Genomic DNA, 24,997 nt, shown 5'->3' on the forward strand with positions numbered 1-24,997 from the left:
ACTGCAGGGGGAGGCTGGGGAGTTCTATCCAGACAGGGTAGAGGGTTTTGCAGGGGTGAAGTCCGGCGACCACCTGAAGAGGTAAAGGGGGGAGTTGGCGTATCATCCACTAGAAATATGTAGTGTTTTTTTGGCAGCACCTGGGTGAGGAAGACCTCGACCCAAAGGGGGTCCCAATAGTTTCTCATCCAGGCCTTCAGAATCTCCATGGGAGGACGGGGGCCAAAGAGGAGCCCAACAACAGCGTGGGAGCTGAAGTCCTCTTCTGTTTTCCTAATAAGAGATGCAGGTAAAATCACAGAGGGGGAAGGGTTTACCTTGGAGACGATTGCTATCGCCATTCGCAGCAGTAGGTTTGCTTTGGTCGAGGAGAAGGATTTCCCATGGCAATTTGCTAAGGAATTTCCACATGCATGTCTGCTCCCTGGAGGTCAGGTCACCTTTCTTTGGACCCCTCGTGCTGTCTGAGAAGATCTTCTAGGAATTGGAGTCTTCGCTCCTTTTCCACAGAGAAGGGTTGATACAGGGGAGGCAGGGAGGACGGCGTTGCAAACAGGATTAAAGTGTGGGAGGGGCCCTTTCCCCACGCGCTGGAGGGGGACGGGGCTTTGACAAGCAAGACGGACTCCGTACTAACACTCCAAGTTGTATTAATTCCACAGAGAGGGGAGGAGAGCAGCGTGTCGAAAGGAGAGCTGATAGGGGGGGGGGGGAGAGTGAGTGAGGATGGGACATTAGGGCGCATGGGCCGAGGAGCTCAGTGTTGATGGGCAAGGGCAGAGTGCGCACGCAGAGGTAGGGTTAGGGTTTGGGGCACGTGCAGGATGTGACCCATTCATCTTCGCTGATAATGCAAAACTTTTGTTTTTTTACAAGAAAAATGCCATGCATAGCCTTCCAAGGATAATTTTCACACTACTCTCCTCATCCCGGAGAACAATGTGAATCTGTGTTTTGAGGATTAGTGCAAATATGTGATTTTTCCCTTTTTGAATTCACTGATACTTCACAAGGACCTGTAAAACACATGTCTTGCACCAAGAGCTATTCCACTCTGGGTTTTTAACCTTTTCTAGTCAACACCCTCAGGCTTTCTTGAAACATTTGCTGTGCAACAAGAACTCGACCGTGGGTAACTTTGTCAGAATAGGATAGTTCAAGTCCTTGGACCCACCTAGTGATGATTGAATTCTGTCCAACATAAGACTAGAACAGTGTTGCAAAAGTTATGGTGACTAGTGCTAATTTGTCCATTTTTGACCTATTTTGAGAACTAGGATCTTGAACGGTCGCATGCATACCTTACCCAGACATGACCCCTGTTTTAGATAGCCCTCCACTTGCTTCACACCAACCTCATGATGAATAGTGAAAGTTATGGGGATTAGTGAGAATCTGTAATTTTTACATTTTGACCCATTTGGAGTTTAACTAGTCTCCTTATTTAAAATGGCTCGTCTCCTACGTGGCTAAGGTAGAGATTTGCTCTACATGTAGATGCTGAGCTAAAATAATAGCACATTAATAGATTGGCTCTCTTCAGGCCAAAATTCATAAGTTTCCTGCTGCCAAACTGCTTGTATAGGTGCATCCTCTCTGCCCCCTCTCACCCTGCCAGATGCCTATGCACAATGGTCAAAGCACAAGCATCTAGAGCTGCATGCCCATGGAAATCAATGCAAAGGTGTGCATGTAAAAGGACTGCATATTCTTTTAAAGACTCCTTTGGAATGCTGGAAGAATAGGCTTGTGGAGGTATGGAAACCTTATGAATTGGGGCAAGCTAATCCATGTTTGTGTCCATGGTCCATCTTAAGGCTTAAGCTGCTGCATAGTAAATCTGCAAAGGGTAAATCTCATCAATGGGCAAGCCAATGAGGAAAAATCAGCAATGGTGACGATGGAGGGAAAATTCAGCATTATATCAAGGTTGAAAATGCTTAAAAGAGAGTAAATTCCAACAAGGGAATCATATTTAATTAACATCATGAAAATTAAACACACACAGACAATTAGGATGCGGAGGAGACCAGAGACTTCTTGAGAAACCCCTATATGGTCTACACAAATGATGTTTGTTGATACATTTAGGTTCTCACCACCAAAGGCATGAGAATAAAATCACCAATGCCAGATGGATCACGCTTTGGGCTGTACCGGCCCCTATAGACCCCATTTCCATCCAAACCTTCGGCTGCCAGCCCACACTTGACGCCCGTGATGACCGGAGACCTAGTGAGATAGTCTTCGATGGCTTGTTGGGCACATCATCATCTCTCAAGATTGAGTCGATGTGTAGCAGCCTTGGCTTCATCCGTTTGTCGTCAAGGAAGATATCTGTACAAGGCCTGTCACCATCGGGCTTGTATGCCACATATTCCCTTGCCGTGCACACTCCATTCTCCTCCACAAACTTAAGGCAATCAAAAGGATCGCCACCACTACACCCTTTTCCTTTATGGAAACCGAGGAGCTCTTCCATCCTCGTCCAAATTCTTGTTGGCAACTTTGGACACCCTCTTTCACAGTGGTCCAACACATATTGAACTGACAAAGCTTTCGGTTTTCCCCCTTTTGCAATCTTATGTACTGCAGCAACACAAGCCAAGCTTGCAGCGACCCAACAACTTCCACATGTGCCTTGGTTAAAAACAGGTTGCGGAAAAACATCTTGTCCCCTCCAATCTACCACTTGATGATGTGGTAATGGCGGATCAACTGAAGTGCCTTTGGTACCATATGAAGTTTTGCCCGAAGAGAGAAGTCGTTTTTTGCAAAAAAAATTAGCCAATTCTCTTTCCTCAGTTTCAGTCCTTTGCAATCCTTCATGACCTAGTAGAGCACAAAAGTTATCCAAACATTAGAAGCACTTTGCTTGCTCGTATTGAAGCCCATAAAAACGGCACATTAGGTTATCAAATGCACCACAAAATTCCGGAAGACAATTAAGCCTAGGTGTCAGACAACCACATGTACATGTACGCTTTGTATGCAGAAAAATAATGTAGTAAAAATTGTGCTAACAACAACTTGAAACCTTACTGTCTCATCTGTATGTGTTGATCCTTGAAGACGAAGTTTTCCAGAAGTAGAGGGAGCAAATGCATTAATCCCACCTCTAGAAATATTTTTTCTTTGCCAATAAGCTGATCCTGGTTTGTTGCCAAGCCGACCTTGATAGACCTGGTGATTAGAGTGTGTGTGTGTGTGTAAGGGAGAGGGATAGAGGCAGTCTGGCAGAGTTGAATTGAAGAAATGTTGAATACCTTTGGAGGTAAATGGTTTGACAGCAAAGCATTCGTTCGTCGTAATATGAACTGTATTTTTGCGTTGCAAGAGAACAAGCAGTCAGCAACCTGTTTCTCTCAAAAAGTAAAAGCTTTTCAATCGAAGTGCAGCACACATGCTACCGGGTTAACTTTCTCGCTACAACCCTCAATTGATGAGTTGTAGGGCAAGGGAGTACACCACCATAGCTGTTTTTCCTGCAACAAAACCACACGATGGCTGCAAATGAGCCTACTCTTCCCAAATTCCCACGCTTCCCTCTTCTCAATGAGGAAAATGCACCAAAATTTGACACTTGGCACATTTTTAAGCCTTTTCCACATGCAATCTTCCAGGCTAAAAATCTCCTGACTGGTTCACATTCTCACAACAGTCCTTTGTCAGCTTTTGGTCCCCTTGACATTCCGCACAAACTGACACAAACACTTTTCAATTCCGACACTGCCAAAAATAGCAGTTCCCTAGATTTTAGGGATGATGTCATCTGCATTCCTTCTGGTCTCCTGACCATCTTTGACCACTATGGTCACTTCAAAATTTGCTTAGAATTCAAGATACATTCACATTTCGGTGGCGGCCACTTACTAGTGTAAACCGGCCTATGCCCTCATTCAGTGGCCATGTCCTGGACACTGTCATTCATCTTTCAGTGCAGTTCTCAGGCTTAGCCAACCACTGGTCCAAAGTCCCACTGGCTGACCCATTCTGACATTGCAATGGCCCAAGCCCTTCCAAGAGATCCCGGGGGAAAACAACAGCAACCAAAGAGAAAGAAAGAAAAATAAATATATTTATAAAGAAATGTAAATAAAGAAAACAACTGCAAAAAGTTTCACCTCCTGGTGACACTAATAATAACCTCCTCAGAGGGATGAACAAAATTCAAATACATCCATATTTGATAGACGCGTACACAGTAGCGGTGCAGGCGCCTCTCAATCTCAAATTTTTCTCTTTTAAGCTGCCTGGCCTTGGCGATTTGCCTTTTTGTAGCTTTTTCCATTCAATGGAAAAATTTAAATCATGCAGGGCAATTAAAACGTATTTCTCTTCCCCTGCAACACAACAGAGGTGTCGAATGAAGAAATCATAAAAGACAAACAAAATATACTGGACTATTGCACACTTATATTTACTCCAAAAAGACCTTTTTCATTATAAATTTTCAAAAAGTTACATGATGCCACAAGAGGCGCAGTAAGCAAAAAAGTTCTACATATGAGGGTAAGGGCATGTAGATGACAGGAATGGGCACACTCAGTGAGGACATAATAGTTACGGGCACATCTACTACACGGTCAATGTCAATGTTTCATTTTTCACATTATCTCCAAAAATATGATCAGATATTGCATCTGGCCTATGAGCTGCACCATGAGAATTTGTCGTAACATCTTCCTTCTCCACTTTAGCACCTACAGCAGTTGCAATGATGACATCTGTGGTATGCACCTGATCGGACACTAAATTTCCCACATTCTCTACCATAGTTGTTTTTGTATGGCGTACGAACGTACTCGTATGGTACGGTGTCGTACTCGTATGGTACGGTGTCGTACGAAATCATACATACAGGTACTTTTTTGTGGTATGCTGATTTTATTTGCTCAAATGTAAGTTCCTAGAAGAGTCCAGGAACATGCCCAAATTCATATAATAAATCTGGCTGCTGCTGCAGGTTCTATTTGTTGAACTGTACAGACTTTCACCCTTCAATGTTTTGTTTCCAAGCCCCCCCACCCAAAACAAATTAATGAATACAATTTAATAAAAAATTGGGAGGGCATAACCCCCGAACCAGCGCTACTCGCCATGTTTTAATTTGTTACTCACAACAAAGCCGTTTAGTGAAAATGATTTAGAATTTGAGATAATTTGAGACACTTTTCAAAGATTTGGAGAGAGAGAGAGAGCTCAGAGCTTGGCTTTCCTTTACAGGCTTTAATAGCAGAAGTCGAGCGCTTGTAGGGAGCGTCCATCTGTGGCGTTTCAGAAGAGGAAAGCTTGCAATGGTGTGCAAGTGTGAAGGACGGAGAGGGCGATCAGAAGAGGAAAGCTTGCAATCAGAAGAGGAAAGCTTGCAATGGTGTGCAAGTGTGAAGGACGGAGAGGGCGGGTACCTGTGTCCTTCTTGGAAAAGATTGCAAGCTTTCCTCTTCTGATCGCCCTCTCCGTCCTTCACACTTGCACACCATTGATAGCCATGGCGTTGGCTGTTTTCAAGTACATGGCTTCAATGAGTGGTGTCAAGCAAACGAAGAGAATGAAGGAGATCACCAAAGGGAGTCCTGGAATGTTGCTGCTCTTTTGAGGTAACACTGAAACCCTAACTCTTTCTTGTAGGAAAAGCTAACAGGAAATCTCTATAGCAGACCTACATTATTGTTTTGAAGAACCAACACATGCGGCCGTGTAAAGAAAGCATTCAGGAATTGCGATGGCATCTATATAAGACATGTTGTAATTTGGTCTGTTGCAGTGGTAACCTGGTTGTGTCAAGGCAACCTCTACTTCCAAAAGTGCTATCAGTGTCTGATTCAGTAGAGTCTCCTTGCCCGGGTACTGTCAATGGGGAAAAAACAGCAGACCTTCTGCGCCATCTTAATGCTCGCAGCCGTGGTGCTCTTCAAGAGAGGCTTTATCCCCTCTCATAAAAACCATACCCATACCTCCAGCTTCAAGTTCTGCGGTGGATGATGACACATCAGAGGAGCTTCCCCCTGGTATTGAGCCACTTGTTTTGTGGCAGCCAGAAGATGATGACAAAATGGATCAAAAATACACCCCTATTGTTGTTGACCCACTTTTGGTCAGGTTCTTACGTCCTCATCAAAGGTATTTACTAATTATAATTTATATTCTTCAATGATCGAGGAGCTTCGACATGAGGAGAGGTTCTATATTGTGTTTTCGTGTTCTCAATCTGCTAAATTTTGTCTAGATGCTTTCAATTGAGGAGTGTCTGATATGAGGAATGCCATTAAAAAAAGTTCTCCAAGAGCCATTGACCTTGTGTCCTTTCATAGAGAAGGCTAGGGATTAGTGGCTGTGTTGGTAAGGGAGCTCCCCTTATAGAGCAAGCAGCTAGTTTCCCATCTTTTCTTGCATAATATTTTTCAATCTGTCAACTATCTTTCTTGGGAAAAGCAGAGACTTAGCAGCATGTTTAACATACCTATGTATGTACAGTGTTTACTTTTTCCTATTGTTTGTCTATACAATTCTTGAATAAGTGCATACCAATTATGAAGCAGACAATGCCAAAACTGTCTTAACAGTTCTCAACTCCATTTAATCTCCAGTTTTTGTATTGAGAGAGAGAGAGAGAGAGAGAGAGAGAGACTTAGTCTTTGTGGTCTGAGGGCCACTATGTATATGTTTTCCATGCAAGTCATGCGACCTTTATTTTGTATTCCATTTCAGAAATTTAACCAACCAACCATTACGAGAGAGAGAGAGAGAGAGAGAGAGAGTCTTAGTTTGTGGTCTGAGGGCCACTATGTATATGTTTTCCATGCAGGTCATGCAACCTTTGTTTTGTATTCCGTTTTAGAAATTTAACCAACCAACCATTACGCGAGAGAGAGAGAGAGAGAGAGAGAGAGAGAGAGAGAGAGAGGTCTGCAATAATTTCATGGCTTTGCCATGCTGCCAAAGCTAGAGGCTTTCCTCATTAGCTATCAGATTTGCTAAACTATATGTTTGTTGTACTTAATTTGTTCTTCTCTCATAATGCCACCATTTAGGTGTTTCATCATTTGTGGTTCACATCCGAATGTGAAGCTGCATTCTAAATGTGTTCTGATTAAGGTTTAAAAATGGTTACCTTTCTTGCTGGACAGTAGCCTGTTGGACACAATCTCTTCATTCAGTTTTCCTTTGTGCGTAATGCAGGGAGGGTGTGCAGTTTATGTTTGAATGTGTCACTGGTTAACGTGAGTTTTCAAAGTCTAACACAAGTCTTGCTGGCTGCATACTTGCTCTTTTGGGGTAATTAATTGCTCTTTTGTGTTCAAGTTGAGGTCATGCACCATACAATTGTACTTGCTTACTTTGGTAGCGGTCATTCATACAGGTTGGGAAAGATATTGCACTCAATCACACTGCTTTGGACTTTGCTAAAGCAAGGCTTTGATGGTTCTCCCATGGCAAAAAAGGTTTTGATAGTTACACCAAGTCTCGTTAGCAACTGGGAAACAGAAATTCAAAAGTGGCTTGCAGGACAAGTGAAAGTTATGGCTTTGTGTGAGCCTACATGGGGAGAAGTCATCTCTGCCATAGCTGGATTTTTGGCTCCTGGCAGTGTATATCAGATATGCTCTTTAAGCCCTTACTTTGTAAGACGTGTAATGTCTCCCTAATACGGCCTATGACAGGTCTACAACATCAAATGCATAGACCCTGATAACTGGTAACTAGCACAAGTTAGCAAAAGAGGAAAGTTTAATGTTGTGTTGTGCACTTGGGTATCGGAGATTTTTACAGGAGAAATCTGGATGGTAAAAAATAAAACTTGTTTTAGCTTGAAAAGTAGTGATTATTATTATTATTATTTGCACAATAAAACATGGCTCATTATATTCCAACATGAATCAAGATACAATTGCATCCACAAGTGTTATAGCTCAATAGGCTACCACAGTCCTAAAGCAATCAAAAAACTGGAGGTACAAAACTGAGTGTAAATCACACTAAGGAAACAAAATAAAAAACAAAGGTGGGGTTAATGGCACGAATAACCAATCATTAGGAACATAGGACCATCTCGGTGAACCATCCAAGAGGGAGAAGAAAACCTAATATCTACACAAGAACTCAAGTCTCCTACTCTCTGTAGCCTTGGATAAACCTTGTAGGTTGCATCTAATCCCAAGCACCCCTCAAGACATGGACTGTATCTCTTCAAACATCCATAAGACCTTGCATTATGGAAGGCGTCTCTCCAATAACTTGAGAGTATATTGCTCAAAACGGACCAAACCTCATTTCTAATGTGTGAATCCTCCTAAATCACTAGTAAAGAACTTTCATTACAAGTACCATTGTGTATGTGGAAGATAACTTTCAACATATTTGTTCCAGTTAATCCGGGCTTCTACAATTGAACAAAAAATAGACATCGTTGAACTTTAATCCGGGCTTCTACAATTGAACAAAAAAATAGACATTGTTGAACTGAATCTCTTCATACCTCCCTCGTCCTCCTCAAGGTAGGTTGCTGTATCATCTGCATTCTCTTGATCTAGCAACTCCTCTCCAATAGGTAATGTCAAACCTCTAATACTTGTTCGACAGCCCTTATGAAAGGACATAGGCTCTACGAAGAATAAAAACAAATAAGGTGCAAGAGGACAACCCTCGTCGATAGATCTTTATAACTACAAATGACTCCCAGATGTGATGCCCAATGATCAATCTATTGTGAGCAAACCTATAGAGAGTAGAAACTTCTTTGATCCACTCCATTTGAAAACCCAATCTCCTAAGGGTCCCCTCTGGAAAAAGCACCAATGCACTCGAGAAGAGGCGTTGTCTAGTAGCCTGAAAGAAAATAAAGGCAATGTCTAAGATTCTACGATATTGGACAAAGCGCGTGTGCGAGTCATGGATGAGGTGATAGATCTGATAAGAAGGATTTAATATGTTGCTGATGACTTTTGCCAATGCCTTGTAGACAATTGACATCAAAATGATAGATCTCCACTATCTCAAGTCCTTTCTATCACCTACTTTTGGAAAGAGGCAGATCAAGCTAGTTGAAGCATCCACCCAGATGAAAAATTCCTTCCAAAGGATACAAGAAGGGATCTCCTCAAACAATCCCAAAAAGCAACAAAGAAAATCTTAGAGAGTCCATCCACACTTTGTGCCTCTTGGCTCTTGAAAGCTTCAAGAATCTCTTGCTTAGAAAAGGGAGTCATCGAAGCTCTACTCATTTCCTGAGTAACCAGACTTGGAATGCTGTCCCACACAATCTCCATATCCCTTAAAGCTCGAGGAGTAGTAGTGAAAAGCGAAGAGAAATACTCAGTAGCAATATCCATCGCCTCATCTAGGCCCCTCCCAAGGGTACCATCACTATCTCATAAGCATTTGACATGATCACCCATTGCCCTCTGCCCATGGGCTTTGAAAAACTTTGTTCATTCTATAGCCCTTTCAGGCCTAGAATGACACAAATAGTGATAATGAAACTCCAATCTTTCTTCCAAAACCAAGTTAAGAGCCGTTTTGGCTCTCAAATCATGCATCTAAGAATTGGGGGAGAAATGTTGTTGCTGTAAGCAGTGAATAGGTGGAGAAATTATGTAGCAGAGTTGGTGGGAAATGATCAAGGAGAAATAGAAATGTTCAAGAGAATGGAATAATTTAAAGGTGAAATTGCAAGTAGCTAGTAGTGTGTGGATCATTAGAGCCTTATTATGTGTCATTTTATACCTATACCATGCTTCAATCCTCCCATTGTCTGCCTTTTCTAATCAAGTGCTAACACATGCTTAATAATGGGAGTGTTGGGGCTTTAGAAGAGCCATCAATTCTTACTTATGTTAATTAGGGGTCCGCACCTGATTGCATTGCCCTTTTCTTATCTTCATTACCAAAGGCCATTAGTGGTCTTCGCCCCTTCTTCCTTGTAACAGCCCTCCTCTCCGAGCACCTGCTCATGTACGATAGCATTCTTTGTGTTGTAATGGTTATACAGTTCTCTGATGGCAGCGTATCCTGGAGATATTTTTTTGGATCATGTGCGAGGGCTCTTTTTTCGATTCTTTTGTGTTGCAATAATCATGGGTGGCTGGCTTCTTGCGCACCTGGAGTGAGCAGCAGATCTTCTTTACAATGAGGTCTGGCCCATTGGGAATACATGACTCCACGATGGCCCACCGATCTACCCCCTTTGATTGTACATAACTTGTTGGGCATCAGCCCTTTCTAGTGTGGTTGGGCGCACTTGTATCTCTTGGTGCTGTAAGCACACGTATGTATTGGGATTTCTAGTAATATAATCAGCTCTGTTTCTTTGGTAAAAAAATAATCATGGGTGGCTTGTAAGAGGTGCTCTAATAGTTTGCACCCACAATGCTTGTGTTTTTTCCTCCAAAAAAAGTAGCTTCAACATAGCATTGCCATCTGGTTCCATACATGTCTTCAAAAGACAATTTGACTTTGCCACATGTCATCCGGGTCTAGAAACTCTTCGCATAATACTTGCAGGCTTGGAAGGGTTTCCATAAAGGCTGATGATACTAGCTTGAACTTGAGAAAGTAAGAGTTTTCGTTTTTGACAATGACATGAAAATTTTTAGCTTTACACAGTTTCTATGCAACTAGCCGAAATTTTCTATGTTGACTTACCTATTAGTGTCATATTGAGAAGGAAACTGCAATACCAGCTGCAATTTACTTGCTTGGTAAAAAAACATTCAAATCTGTCTAATATTGTCTATGCAGGTGTTAATTTTATCATATGAAACTTTCAGAATGCATGCAAAGAAGCTGCAGCAAGCAGGCAGGCAGTTGCGATTTGCTTGTATTTGACGAAGCTCACAGACTGAAGAACGATCAGACATGCACCAACAAAGTATCAGATTTATTATGTTCAGTATAACTTACCAAAGTTTTCTCAAAATTAAGTGTAGACTTTCTTAATCACCCTACAATCCCCTGCTGGTATCTTATTGCAACTTTTGAAGCAGGCTTTAGCGGGTCTTCAATGTCAAAGACGTGTGCTGTTATTTGGTACACCCATGGAGGTGAATTTTGGCTTTCATCTTCTCAAGGAGATTGAATCAGTACATGTACACTAACTATAAACTGTGTACAGAATGATATGGAAGAATTTTTTGCAATGGTCAATTTTACAAATCCAGGGATTCTTGGCGATGCAGCTACATTTCGACAATACTTCGAGGTTGTTACTTAAACATGGCCATTGGCACACCCAACGTGTACGCTCATTATGTTCAAGCATTAGGAAGGAGATCAGCTCACTTTGAGTTTTATACAGGCTCCGATTCTCAATGGGCGTGAACCAAGTGCAAGTGAAATGGACAGGGTCAAGGGGGCAGAGCAATCTGTTGAGCTTAGCGAAAAAGTTAACCCGGTAGCATGTGTGCTGCACTTCGATTGAAAAGCTTTTACTTTTTGAGAGAAACAGGTTGCTGACTGCTTGTTCTCTTGCAACGCAAAAACACAGTTCATATTACGACGAACAAATGCTTTGCTGTCAAACCATTTACCTCCAAAGGTATTCAACATTTCTTCAATTCAACTCTGCTAGACTGCCTTTATCCCTCTCCCTTACACACACACACACACTCTAATCACCAGGTCTATCAAGTTCGGCTTGGCAACAAACCAGGATCAGCTTATTGGCAAAGAAAAAATATTTCTAGAGGTGGGATTAATGCATTTGCTCCCTCTACTTCTGGAAAACTTCGTCTTCAAGGATCAACACATACAGATGAGACAATAAGGTTTCAAGTTGTTGTTAGCACATTTTTACTACATTATTTTTCTGCATACAAAGCGTACATGTACATGTGGTTGTCTGACACCTAGGCTTAATTGTCTTCCGGAATTTTGTGGTGCATTTGATAACCTAATGTGCCGTTTTTATGGGCTTCAATACGAGCAAGCAAAGTGCTTCTAATGTTTGGAGTGCTCTACTAGGTCATGAAGGATTGCAAAGGACTGAAACTGAGGAAAGAGAATTGGCCAATTTTTTGCAAAAAACGACTTCTCTCTTCGGGCAAAACTTCATATGGTACCAAAGGCACTTCAGTTGATCCGCCATTACCACATCATCAAGTGGTAGATTGGAGGGGACAAGATGTTTTTCCGCAGCCTGTTTTTAACCAAGGCACATGTGGAAGTTGTTGGGTCGCTGCGAGCTTGGCTTGTGTTGCTGCAGTACATAAGATTGCAAAAGGGGGAAAACCGGAAGCTTTGTCAGTTCAATATGTGTTGGACCACTGTGAAAGAGGGTGTCCAAAGTTGCCAACAAGAATTTGGACGAGGATGGAAGAGCTCCTCGGTTTCCATAAAGGAAAAGGGTGTAGTGGTGGCGATCCTTTTGATTGCCTTAAGTTTGTGGAGGAGAATGGAGTGTGCACGGCAAGGGAATATGTGGCATACAAGCCCGATGGTGATAGGCCTTGTATAGATATCTTCCTTGACGACAAACGGATGAAGCCAAGGCTGCTACACATCGACTCAATCTTGAGAGATGATGATGTGCCCCAACAAGCCATCGAAGACCATCTCACTAGGTCTCCGGTCATCACGGGCGTCAAGTGTGGGCTGGCAGCCGAAGGTTTGGATGGAGATGGGGTCTATAGGGGCCGGTACAGCCCAAACCTCCAACATTGCGTTGTTCTTGCTGGATACACAAGAGACAACTGGATTGTCTTGAACTCATATGGCTGGAGATATGGTTCTAGAGGCTTTTGCTTTGTTCCAAAGCGTGATCCATCTGGCATTGGTGATTTTATTCTCATGCCTTTGGTGGTGAGAACCTAAATGTATCAACAAACATCATTTGTGTAGATGCTGGACATTGTGGCCTTGGACCATATAAAAGGCTTACTTGGTGCCTGAAGTTTCTTTGTTATATGTGCTTAAGACTGTCGAGAAAACAAAGTGGTGTGCCTATTATCGGTGGGGTTTCTCAAGAAGTCTCTGGTCTCCTCCGCATCCTAATTGTCTGTGTGTGTTTAATTTTCATGATGTTAATTAAATATGATTCCCTTGTTGAAATTTACTCTCTTTTAAGCATTTTCAACCTTGATATAATGCTGAATTTTCCCTCCATCAGCGTCACCATTGCTGATTCTGAAGGCCTGGATGAGAAACTATTGGGACCCCCTTCGGGTCGAGGTCTTCCTCACCCAGGTGCTGCCCAAAAAACACTACATATTTCTAGTGGATGATACGCCAACTCCCCCCTTTACCTCTTCAGGTGGTCGCCGGACTTCACCCCTGCAAAACCCTCTACCCTGTCTGGATAGAACTCCCCAGCCTCCCCCTGCAGTATCAGCCCTTTCTGAAGAGTATTGTGAGCCCTCTTCGTAAGGCCTTAGGCGTTCGCCCTGCTCAGTCTTTTAACCCCCGTTGACACCCGCAGATCCTCGTAGAGGTAGATCTGGAAGGAGAGATGCCAGAGAAGATCAACATCGGGTTAGATGATGGTGTTGGGTTTTACGCTGTGTATGCACCCGAGGAGTGCTAGTGATCATCAGTAGATTACTGGGGCACTTTTTACTTCAGTTAGTGGAGGTTTTTTTCCCCAGTTTAGCTCAGTTTCACTTATATGCAGTTTATAAGTGTTTTGGTCCACCCGGCACATTTTATAGCTGGACATGTGAACACTTATCTTTAGGGTCACTATTATGTGGCTATTGTACTTCACTTTTTTTTTATCAAGCAATAGATTGAAGTCGTGTTCTCTCTCTCTCTTGGTTTCCACGCCTGCTTGAAGCTTCTGTAAACCCTAACCCTAACACTTCATTACCTTCATTTGGTATCAGAGCATTGAAGCCTTGCCCTGCCCTGCCCGTACACTGCCAGTACATCATTGCTGCTGCTGCCCGTACACCTGTGCGCCGTACACTACTGTTGCAGCCCGTACATCTGTGCGCTGTACACTACTGTTGCAGCCCGTACATCTGTGTGCCGTACTACTGCTTCCGTACAGTAAGCGCAGCCTTCAAGTACTGTACCTGCCCGTATAGTAAGCGCCGCCTTCAGTACCCCGTACTGTACCTGCATATAGTCGTCAGCAGCTGACGTGTACCTGCTCGCCCAGCACCGTACAGCACTGCCTGCTCCGTACACAGACAGCGCTTCTGTTCACACCTGCGTAGACAAGCCGTACAGCTGTCAGTACAGGCGACCTGCAGTATTTGGTGTTCTATACCTGTTCAGTACGAGTTTTCAGTACTGTACCTGTTTCGTTTGTACCTGCAATGCCCAATACGACTTCCAGACTTGCAAAGTACCTGTTCGCATTGTTCAATACAGTGCTTCGTAAGAGTACATTCACTGTACTTCAACTGTACCTGCAGTCTATTCGCATTGAAGTTAACTTGTACCTGCTAACATCACACTGTGGTAAGCATTGCAAGTTTTGAATATTGGGCATTTTTTTTTTCTCTGTGAAAATATACACGCACAACAGGCAGATTTTCTAGCAAAGAACTATACAGGTTTTTTTGCACAGTTTGGGTGCAGCAAATTTGGGCATTTTTGGGGCATTTTGGCATTGTGTACGCCATTTGCTGCTCTACTCAGTCATTGGTGCTTTGAACTGCACATTCAGAGGATTGAGAGTGCAGGCATATTTGGGTGAACTGTATTCAGTGGAGTACAGTTATTTTCAGGGTTTCTGCTATTGGGTTTTTTGATAAACAGGTACAACATTGTGCGTAAGCATAATGGCAAATCAACAGCAAAGTGATGTATTCACATATTTGTCTAAGGAAGACAAATTGGATGGCACGAACTACTCCTTGTGGAGTTTTATGCTGAAAAATGTGCTTGTGGCAAAAGGTCTTTGGGATTTTGTTAGTGGTGATTTTAAGCTTTATTTCTTTCCTTGTTCCCATGCATCACAAGACGAAGTGTAGCAGCACACATGCGCCGTAGCCAAGCTCCATGAGCACAAAGCATGTGTAGCTGCGTACACGGCCGTGGGCTAACGGTCTCCAACGCGCATTTTACCTCCATGCGTACAAGTAAAAGTTCTTTTCATACGTTTTGTCTGATTTATCTTGCTTTTTTGTAGCTAAAAGCAAGTTTCACAAGGACCAAAAAAGCACACTTGAAAAGCTAAGAGCTTTTTAAGCTTCAATAAAGCATACTGCTTTTTCTCAAAGTCCCTATATAAGGGAAGCCAAAAGTCATCATTTTCCACAACCCAAACATACAAGCAAGGTTGTATATTTCAGCAAGCACAGCGTTGCTTGAGTGCACAAGTGGAAAACTTCACCAAGGGATTTTACGTCGTCTAGCCAGCATAAAAGCAAGCAGTTCTACGAGAGGTGTACGTTCCAGCCCCAGCACATAAGCAAATTTGAGCACGCAACTGATCGCCTATGGCTAGCACTTGTCAACCATCCCTTGTGTTCACCACGGAGGCACCGGTGATCGATGACATTAATGTACCGTCTGGAGCCGCGCTCGGCAATGATGACACTTATATGGATGATAGTTTAGACGACACGCAGTACAAGCATGACCGAGCTTTTACGGCTCTGGAAATGCATCAAGCAGCACTCGAGAAAAACTTCACCACGATGAACCAGAATATCACAGCACTGATGGACCTTATTTGGGCTTTCATGGACAAGCAGGTTCAAGACACAGCACATGCATGCAACTGTCATGGCAAGGCCAACAGTTACTCCGGTGGTAGCAGAATATACGGCTCTTCACCTGAAGAACGTGACAATTCCGGAGTACAAAGGTGAGGAACGAGACCGCAACAAGGACGCGGTGAACACCTATTTATTTAAGTGGGGAGATATTCATCGCCTACAAGGTACCCCAGACCATGCCAGGGCTACAAAAACAAGTCTATCACTTAAAGGCAAGGCCTATAAGTGGTGGATGGCTTTTTCACTCATTGCTCGTCCTAAGGCATGGAACGAGTTTCACGAGGTTTTTTTCAAAGAAATCTTGCCAGACAATGAACAGGCAAAGAATTGGAAGACGTGGGATCATTACAGTATGACTGACATGTCTCTCACACAGTACATCTCTTCGTATAGAGAGATTATTCTCAAGTTGGACAATCTGGACGACTTTCATAAGATGAGAGGTTTTATACGCGGCCTTGATGCAGAATATAGTCTCCACGTGAGGACACAAGACCCCAAGAATTTTGAAGAGGCGGTTAAGCACGCTCAGGGCACGCCATCTATTGCAAAGAGCACCTGGCGGAGTCGTTCTCCACAGCGTTTCAACGAAAATAAGCGAAGAACCTCGCCACATAAGCACGAGGCCAAGATGCCTAAACAAGCACGAGATACTCGAAGAGGGCCTCTCTCTTATGCTGAATTTGAACGTGCCAAGAAGAATAATTTGTGCTTTGTGTGTATGTCTGATCAACACACAAAGAAAGATTGTCCTTTTTTGCAAGGCAAGCAGGCGGAGACTGCTAAGAGTAAGGATTAGGACATCCTTTATATTCCAGTCATGAATATTTTTGGGTCATACATTGTAGATAGCCAGTGTGCCTCTTTTATGTAATAGGGAGTTTTCTTTATTTACTAGAAGCAGATTTAATTCAATAAGTATTTTTGTCTCACTATTTGTTTTACAGTTGGGTTACTCATTTTGGTAAACAAGATGATGTGAAGTCTAATCAGTGATCGAACAGAGGAAGCAGTTGGCTATTATACCTAACAATGATTGTGAGAATATTTAATGGTATGGGACATTAAATACTCTTATCAGTTGTTGTAATCATTGTTAGCTGTTGGGAATATTTAATGGTATGGGACATTAAATACTCTTAACATCTATCGTAATCCTTGTTGATAATATTTAATGGTATGGGACATTAAATACTCTCAACCCTGGTTACAGTGGTGGAATGGGACACCACGATTTGGGTATAACAGTACACTTCTTTTCATTGGTTTGGAAGGTTAGCAAAAGAGCTAAAATTCACGAGCTAAGTGCTCAACTTCACGAGAAAGTGTTAAGTTAGAGGTAGTGATTGATCGTAAAAGTATCAAATCGTATACTACCCAGATACATTGTAAGAATCGAACGGCTACAAGAGCTGAGATTCTTGAAGTTTACGAGAAAGTGTGGAGCCAAGTTTTGAAGGGATCCCTCACATTTACATGATGTTACAAGTGCAGAGTTATCCTCCCCACACGGCTCTACCCTCTTGTAGGATGAGCTTATATGGTGGCTACTACTTCACAAGAGGTGAGTAGGAGAGCCAATGGACTGAGACATCAGGCATGCCCACCTTTGTGAAGAGAGTGTCACATGATAGTCCATACGCTGTTGATCCAGGCATTACTAACGTATGCTCTGGGAAGGCGATAGTTTTTGGCAAGGATTACGTCATGATGTTCTGGCCAGAGTTGCATCATGATGTTCAAGAGTACGTACTAGAGTGCCAACAGAGTTAACAGAAGAAGCTAAAGCACCTTGAGGAAGGTGGCCTGTGGTAAACATTCGAGATTACACAAAGTATGTGAGAACGAATCTTTATGAATGTTATAGTAAGATTACCACTTATGAGTCCGAGAGACTATCTTACCAAAATGTGTCAATTTATTCCCATAGGAAACGACGGTTACGACATCGCCGTTATAGACGGTTAGGCGACCAAAACTTGCAAGATTGTTTATAAAACATATTTATAAACTTTATGGTCTATACGTATCGTTCAGGCAGTTAGCAGTCGGGTTATTCTTTTGGCTTGATCACCCAAAAATGATAATAAACAACTAGTAACTGATGTAAGCTCAGGAGAGTTGCAAGAAGTACATAGATTAGCATCACTGTCTCGTTATTAGTAGGAGGAGAAAGAGGTTGTCTTATGGTCTGAGAGCATTCAGATAATTTGAAGACTGGACTAGTGGCTCAGTTGTCACCTAGGTTTTGGTAAACACAAGGGTGTTAGTCAAGTGGATAGAAAGATCTGAAGAAGGTTCCACTTAGGAAGAAAGTCTCTGCGCTTAAGAAGTAATTCCCTACCTTTGTTTTCGAGGACGAAAACATTTTTCCAAGGGGGGGTAATGTGAGGACACGGGCCCTGCCATGCAGTTAAGTGGGCGTCCTTAGTGTGAAAGGGCCATGGGCCAGCCAGGAGCTATATAAGGTCATGGTTGGGTGGTTAATTGCATGGCTCACATCCACTAGTCTCACAGGGCGAAACTTTGCACGCATGTCCATCCCATCCCCACAGACACGCGTGCAAAGTTTCAACCCCATTGAACATCGAATGTGGGATGGGGTGCGCCTAAATTGTCGCTTTTTACTTCAGAAACGCAGGGATTCCCTACGTAAAAAGTGACGATTTGGACGAACCCCATCCCATATTCGGTGTCGGATGGGGGCGAAACTTTGCACGCATGTCCATTCCATCCCCATAGACACGCGTGCAAAGTCACCCCCATCGGACATGGAATGTGGGATGGGGTGCGCCTAAATCATCGCTTTTTACTTCACAAACGCAGGGATTCCCTACGTAGAAAGTGACGATTTGGGCGAACCCCATCCCATATTCGGTGTCGGATGGGGGCGAAACTTTGCACGCATGTCCATCCCATCCCCATAGACTCGCGTGCAAAGTTTCACCCGCATCGGACATCGAATGTGGGATGGCGTGCGCCTAAATCGTCGCTTTTTACTTCACAAACGCGGGGCGAACCCCATCCCACATTCGGTGTCGGATGGGGGCGAAACTTTGCACGCATGTCCATCCCATCCCCATAGACATGCGTGCAAAGAACGACGATTTGGGCGAACCCCAACCCACATTCGGTGTCGGATGGGGGCGAAACTTTGCACCCATGTCCATCCCATCCCCATAGAAACGTGTGCAAAGTTTCACCCCCATTGCACATCGAATGTGGGATGGGGTGCGCCTAAATCGTCGCTTTTTACTTCACAAACGTGGGGATTCCCTATGTAAAAAACGACGATGTGGGCGAACCCCATTCCACATTCGGTGTCAGATGGGAGCGAAACTTTGCACGCGTGTCCATCCCATCCCCATAGACACGCGTGCAAAGTTTCACCCCCATCGGACATCGAATGTGGGATGGGGTGCGCCTAAATCGTCGCTTTTTACTTCACAAACGCGGGGATTCCCTACGTAAAAAGTGACGATTTGGGCGAACCCCATCCCATATTCGATGTCGGATGGGGGTGAAACTTTGCATGCGTGTCCATCCCATCCCCATAGACACCCGTGCAAAGTTTCACCCCCATCGGACATCGAATGTGGGATGGGGTGCGCCTAAATCGTCGCTTTTTACTTCACAAAGGCGAAGATTCCCTACGTAAAAAACAAAGATTTGGACGAACCCCATCCCACATTCGGTGTCGGATGGGAGTGAAACTTTGCACGCGTGTCCATCCCATCCCCATAGACACACTTGCAAAGTTTCACCCCCATCGGACATCGAATGTGGGATGGGGTGCGCCTAAATCGTCGCTTTTTACTTCACAAACGCGAAGATTCCCTACATAAAAAGTGACGATGTGGGCGAACCCCATCCCACATTCGGAGTGGGATGGGGGCGAAACTTTGCACGTGTGTCCATCTCATCCCCATAGACACACGTGCAAAGTTTCACCTCCATCGCACACGAATGTGGGATGGGGTACGCCTAAATGGTCGCTTTTTACTTCACAAACGCGAAGATTCCCTACGTAAAAAACGACGATTTGGGCAAACATCATCTCACTTTCGGGGCAAAATATAGAGAATGAACAAAATAAAATGAAAATTTACAAAAAAGATGGCATTGCACAAATACTATGAGAATGGAAACAATTGGACAATAGCATGAACAAAAGATCATATTATAATACCAAGGTCATGGAGTACAATAATGAGACACAACTGGCATGCTAGTCGAACAAGGCAAGTTTCTATCCTCGGACACTCATCAGTTAGGAGTTACAACCTGATTAGGCAAGATGGGCTAAAAAAAAGGGGGGACTGCTCTTGTAACAACTCCTTACAAAGGATGAGGCATGCCTACCTAACTGAGATCAGGCTAAGACTCTCACTACGCCTGCTTCCTCATAATAACAATGTATGCATATTTGGGCATGTGAATATGTCCTGAGTGTGAATCATAATAACAATGGCATCGTGGCGCTTGTTGCAGAAGGGTCAATGAAGGTGCATTTTGTGTGGATTTTTAGGTTTTGAGTCTCATTCTGTTGAGAAGAAGAGGTATTTATCTCGCACACTATTGTGCACAGCTTGTGTCTAGCCTAGAGGATAATAATTGATAGAACTCGATGATGAGAGGATATTGATGTTGACTATGGCATTTACATGACTGAAACGCCTTTGCTTATAAGTACTGAATGTCATGGTGCAAAGTTTCAACGCATACTTATTACTGAATGGCATGATTGTATAATTTATGATTTTTTATGCCTTTTTATAGTCATTTGTCTGCTGTTGATATTATGACATTTGATGCTACTTTGATGTCATTGTGTTTTAATACTAATATGATGACACTTACCCACTTTTGGTGTCATCAGGTTTATTATGCTCGTGTATTGTGTGTGTTTGTGCGCGCGTGCATGTGCGTGCTTTATTTATCCCCCAAAATTTCAAGGTTTTCTCTCCTAGAAAATTTATTTTAAAAGGTAAATTTCAAAATTTGAAGGTGGGATTACACTAAACCTAGGTGCCACAGTGCCAGTGCTTTTTCTTAACATGCCTCTCAGTGCCATGAAGAAGGAGAGGAATACTGGGCTGAAGTTGGATCCGAAGAATTGGCCCGGATTGCAGCATGACACCACCATTCGCGGCGGCAGAAAGTGGTGTTGCGGGGGCCAGTTATCTGCTGCAACAAATAGAGTTCTGTACTATGATAATGAGGGGGTCCTCTTGGTGGGTCCGCTCCCCTTCGAATTTGATTGGAGAAAAGAGACACCCCATGGAGAAGCCCTTTTTCTTGAGAGCAGGGCTACTACGGGCGGCTCCAGCTCCAGCTCCAGCTCCAGCTCCAGCTCCGGCTCCGGCTCCGGCTCCGGCTGCTGCTGTTTGGGGGCATCCAGTCTGGACTGCGCATTTGCAATATGCAAGATGGCAGAGCTGCCAATGCATAGTGCCAAACTTGAGCTTTTATCAAAGCAGCATATGTGTAACCATGCCTCTATTTGGAGAGGCTTCTGTGATCGATTCCTGTCCTGTTTCAAATCACATCCTTATGGTCGAATCATCATCCTTGATGAAAGCAAGCTATGCCTCCGGTCGATTATCAGGATAGATCATCCCTCGAAGGAAGAAATTATGCGCTTACTCCATGGGCATCCGCTTGTGACGCATCCGGTGTGAAGACCTGTCTAATCGCTTTTTGAACAGAGACGGAGTTTACTTGCTATCCTGGGCAGAGAAGCTAGCTCTGATGCAATCCATTGAGAGCCACTGCAAGGTTGGGTCCGGTACTCGTATTTGAGCGATACATTCCATACATATGTACCTGTACGTACCGAACCATCTATACCGAACAATCAGATCGATTTTTTGTTAGTCCTTTCATCCTTCCTCTTACTTACGTAGAAAACGTACAATACGTATGATAATCAAGTGATTGGAGTGCAATGTATTTTTCTTGACTCTTTTCAATTCTAAATAATTTAAGTTTATCAAATTCTATATACACATGCATAATTTCTTTACTATAAAAAGTTATTGTCGTACTTTACGTACTTCTGCTCAGAGAACGTACTGTACTGCATACCATACTCGTACCGCATTGTACATATCGTACGTATGGACTTACCTTGAGCCACTGCTGCCCAGAGATCTTTCCATCTTTTAAATCCCTTCATGTGCAGCCTGAGGGCCCTTTCTTCCTCCTCTGCATTGATCTGCTTGATTGAGACCAAAGGCCACCATGGCATGCTGCTTCCTTCGATTGGAGGAGACACCCTAGATTTTCCTTTATTCTGTTCCAAGCTCCCTAGAGAGAGTTTATCAGCTGTGAACCCTTTGGTTTGAAGGAGTGTTTACTGTACAGTAAGGTGGGTAGTGGAAGCCCCTTCCACCTCTTGTCTATTTCTAGGGTAAACTTAGGGAGGTGTCTGCATAGCAAGCGAGCCCATTCCTTCTCTGGACATTGGATGCTTTTCACAATCCATTTGGCAGCGAGCCGGTCGGCCATTTCTCTAAGGTCATGAATGCACCACCCTTATCTTTAGGTAGGGTGCAAACTTCCCACTTGACCTTGGGGAGCGCTTAAAGCTTTACCTTCCCAATCCCCTGACCACAGGAATTTCCTGCACATGGCTTCATTTACCACCATTTTCTCTTCCCGGCAGGGATGTCTGCATACCTGTCCATCTCTTCAGCTTTTCTTCTAGTCTGCACAAGAGCCGCTGCCACCTCTGCTTCATGCCGACATTGAAGCCCATCGGTATACCAAGCAATCGGAAGATTCTTCCTTCCTCTATGAGGGTGCACCCTTGCTCCATCATCCATTGGGTGGAGGTTTCTGGAGAGCCCTTATTCCTATTTTGCTGTGGTTTATCTTGGAGCGGGAGGCGTTGCAGAATGTCTCCAGGCATTCCCAGAAGGTTATGAGGGATTTCTCCTCATTCTTTACCACTGCATTCGTATCATTAGCGAACTGCTGCATACACATCTCCTCTCTCCCTCCCAGGGAGGGCAATACCTGCAATCTTCCCTTGGCTAATCTCATGCTTAACCAGAGTGTTAAGCCCATCCACTGAGATGGCAAACAGTGGAGCTAAGGGGCAGCTGAGATGTATGCCCGATCAAGCCTTGCCTTCCTGCAGAGTTCTACCAAACTGTAATTCTGCCATGTAAAGTCTCCGCTCTCTCCACCATCAAATACGACCAGATTTTGCTTAAGGGAGGACCAGGCTGCTTTCTCTGACACTCTTATGACACTGCCCTTTTGGAGGAATCTGTCTTCCATGTCCTCTACCATGTTAAAATCCCCAATTAAAATTACTGGCCCCTCCAGTTGGTGTAGAGATTCCCACAGCTGGGTTCTCTCCTGAACAGAACCGCCTGCATAGATCGAGATGAGGGAGTAGGGGAAAGGGTCATCCATCCTCCAGCTTTCTTCTCCATCCAGTAGCACTTCTGCAATGGGGAATGATGATTTTTTTTATACCCCCAGCACTGCTCCTCCTTTTCCTCTTGAATGAGTGGTTGAGAACCATACATGCTTGTCTGAAATCAAACACGACCAGTTTTTGCTGAAGGGAGGACCAGGCTGCTTTCTCTGACACTCTTATGACACTGCCCTTTTGGAGGAATCTGTCTTCCATGTCCTCTACCATGTTAAAATCCCCAATTAAAATTACTGGCCCCTCCAGTTGGTGTAGAGATTCCCACAGCTGGGTTCTCTCCTGAACAGAACCGCCTGCATAGATCGAGATGAGGGAGTAGGGGAAAGGGTCATCCATCCTCCAGCTTTCTTCTCCATCCAGTAGCACTTCTGCAATGGGGAATGATGATTTTTTTTAAAACCCCCAGCACTGCTCCTCCTTTTCCTCTTGAATGAATGGTTGAGAACCATATGTGCTTGTCTGAAATTCTTTCAAGCCTTTGGAACAGGTCATCACCTGTCACTTTAACCTCCTGCAGGCAAATGTAGTCCAAGGAGGAGAGTTGAGGATGTAACCAAGACTTAACGGCTTCCACCTTAAGGGGGTCTGTGAGACCCTTGTTGTTCATGGAGAGGATTTTCATCGGTTTCTTGTTGTTTTGCGCCCCTGGCTTGTGGGGCAACCTCTCCACTTCAGTATGAGGGCACTTGTTGTCATTCTGGGTATCCATCGGGGTCGTCTAGGGAGTCTGCTCTTGAGCAATCTCCTTGCCCTTGGTGGAGATCTGTGGTGACTCGCTAAGGCATGCATCAAGATTATTGATCTGAATCTCCAGGGTGGCTTTTTCCTGCTGTGACAGGTCTGAGGGTTCACTGGGGGCTCGGGTTCTTGATCTTGGGACGTCGAAGATTCTCCTTGCTCATTTGTTTCTTCTTCAAGCCCAGCAAGCAGGGCATATCTGTTCGCCTTCTGCCCTCTTTTCTTGGCCTGCGGTGGTTTTCTGGGATTGGGTCGCTGTTCTGCACCTTACCTTGGGAGCCTCAGGTTGAGGCTCTGCATGCACCTCCGCTTGGGGGGTTTTTTCCGCTGCTTGGCCTGTTTTGTGCGCCCTGCTTGGTAGTGCCTTCAGTTGGTGAGCCCACAGTGGAAGCATGCAATCGGGAGATGCTTGTAAACCACCGGTTGCATGAAAGACGAGCCATCATCTAACCCGATGTTGATCTTCTCTGGCATCTCTCCTTCCAAATCTACCTCTACGAGGATCTGCGGGTGTCAACGGCGGGGGTTAAAAGACTGAGCAAGGCGAACGCCTAAGGCCTTACGAAGAGGGCTCACAATACTCTTCAGAAAGGGCTGATATTGCAGGGGGAGGCTGGGGAGTTCTATCCAGACACGGTAGAGGGTTTTGCAGGGGTGAAGTCCGGTGACCACCTGAAGAGGTAAAGGGGGAGTTGCGTATCATCCACTAGAAATATGTAGTGTTTTTTGGGCAGCACCTGGGTGATGAAGACCTCGACCCGAAGGGGGTCCCAATAGTTTCTCATCGAGGCCTTCAGAATCTCCATGGGAGGACGGGGGCCAAAGAGGAGCCCAACAACAGCGCGGGAGCTGAAGTCCTCTTCTGTTTTCCTAATAAGAGATGCAGGTAAAATCACAGAGGGGGAAGGGTTTACCTTGGAGACGACTGCTATCGCCATTCGCAGCAGTAGGTTTGCTTTGGTCGAGGAGAAGGACCTCGGTATCGGCACCCCTATTTCCCATGGCAGTTTGCTGAGGAATTTCCATATGCATGTCTGCTCCCTGGAGGTCAGGTCACCTTTCTTTGGACCCCTCGTGCTATCTGAGAAGATCTTCTAGGAATTGGAGTCTTCGCTCCTTTTCCACAGAGAAGGGCTGATACAGGGGA

General features: G+C 44.2%; 1 protein-coding gene and 1 pseudogene across 1 annotated transcript; both read left to right on the top strand.

Moving 5' to 3' along the window:
- LOC147629317 (DNA repair and recombination protein RAD54-like) overlaps positions 1 to 11,850 on the top strand; it is an 83,039-nt pseudogene extending 71,189 nt beyond the window's left edge.
- Positions 11,851 to 12,309: 459 nt separating this feature from the next.
- LOC147629319 (oryzain beta chain-like) lies at positions 12,310 to 12,810 on the top strand. The gene has a single exon (XM_086812893.1). The coding sequence runs from the start codon at positions 12,310 to 12,312 to the stop codon at positions 12,808 to 12,810; it is 501 nt and encodes a 166-aa protein (XP_086669019.1).
- Positions 12,811 to 24,997: the final 12,187 nt, after the last annotated feature.

The sequence above is a fragment of the Cibotium barometz genome, chromosome 18 (genome assembly GCF_041138505.1).
Source record: "Cibotium barometz isolate CiBa-2024 chromosome 18, ASM4113850v1, whole genome shotgun sequence".
In the NCBI taxonomy this organism is placed as follows: Eukaryota; Viridiplantae; Streptophyta; class Polypodiopsida; order Cyatheales; family Cibotiaceae; genus Cibotium; species Cibotium barometz.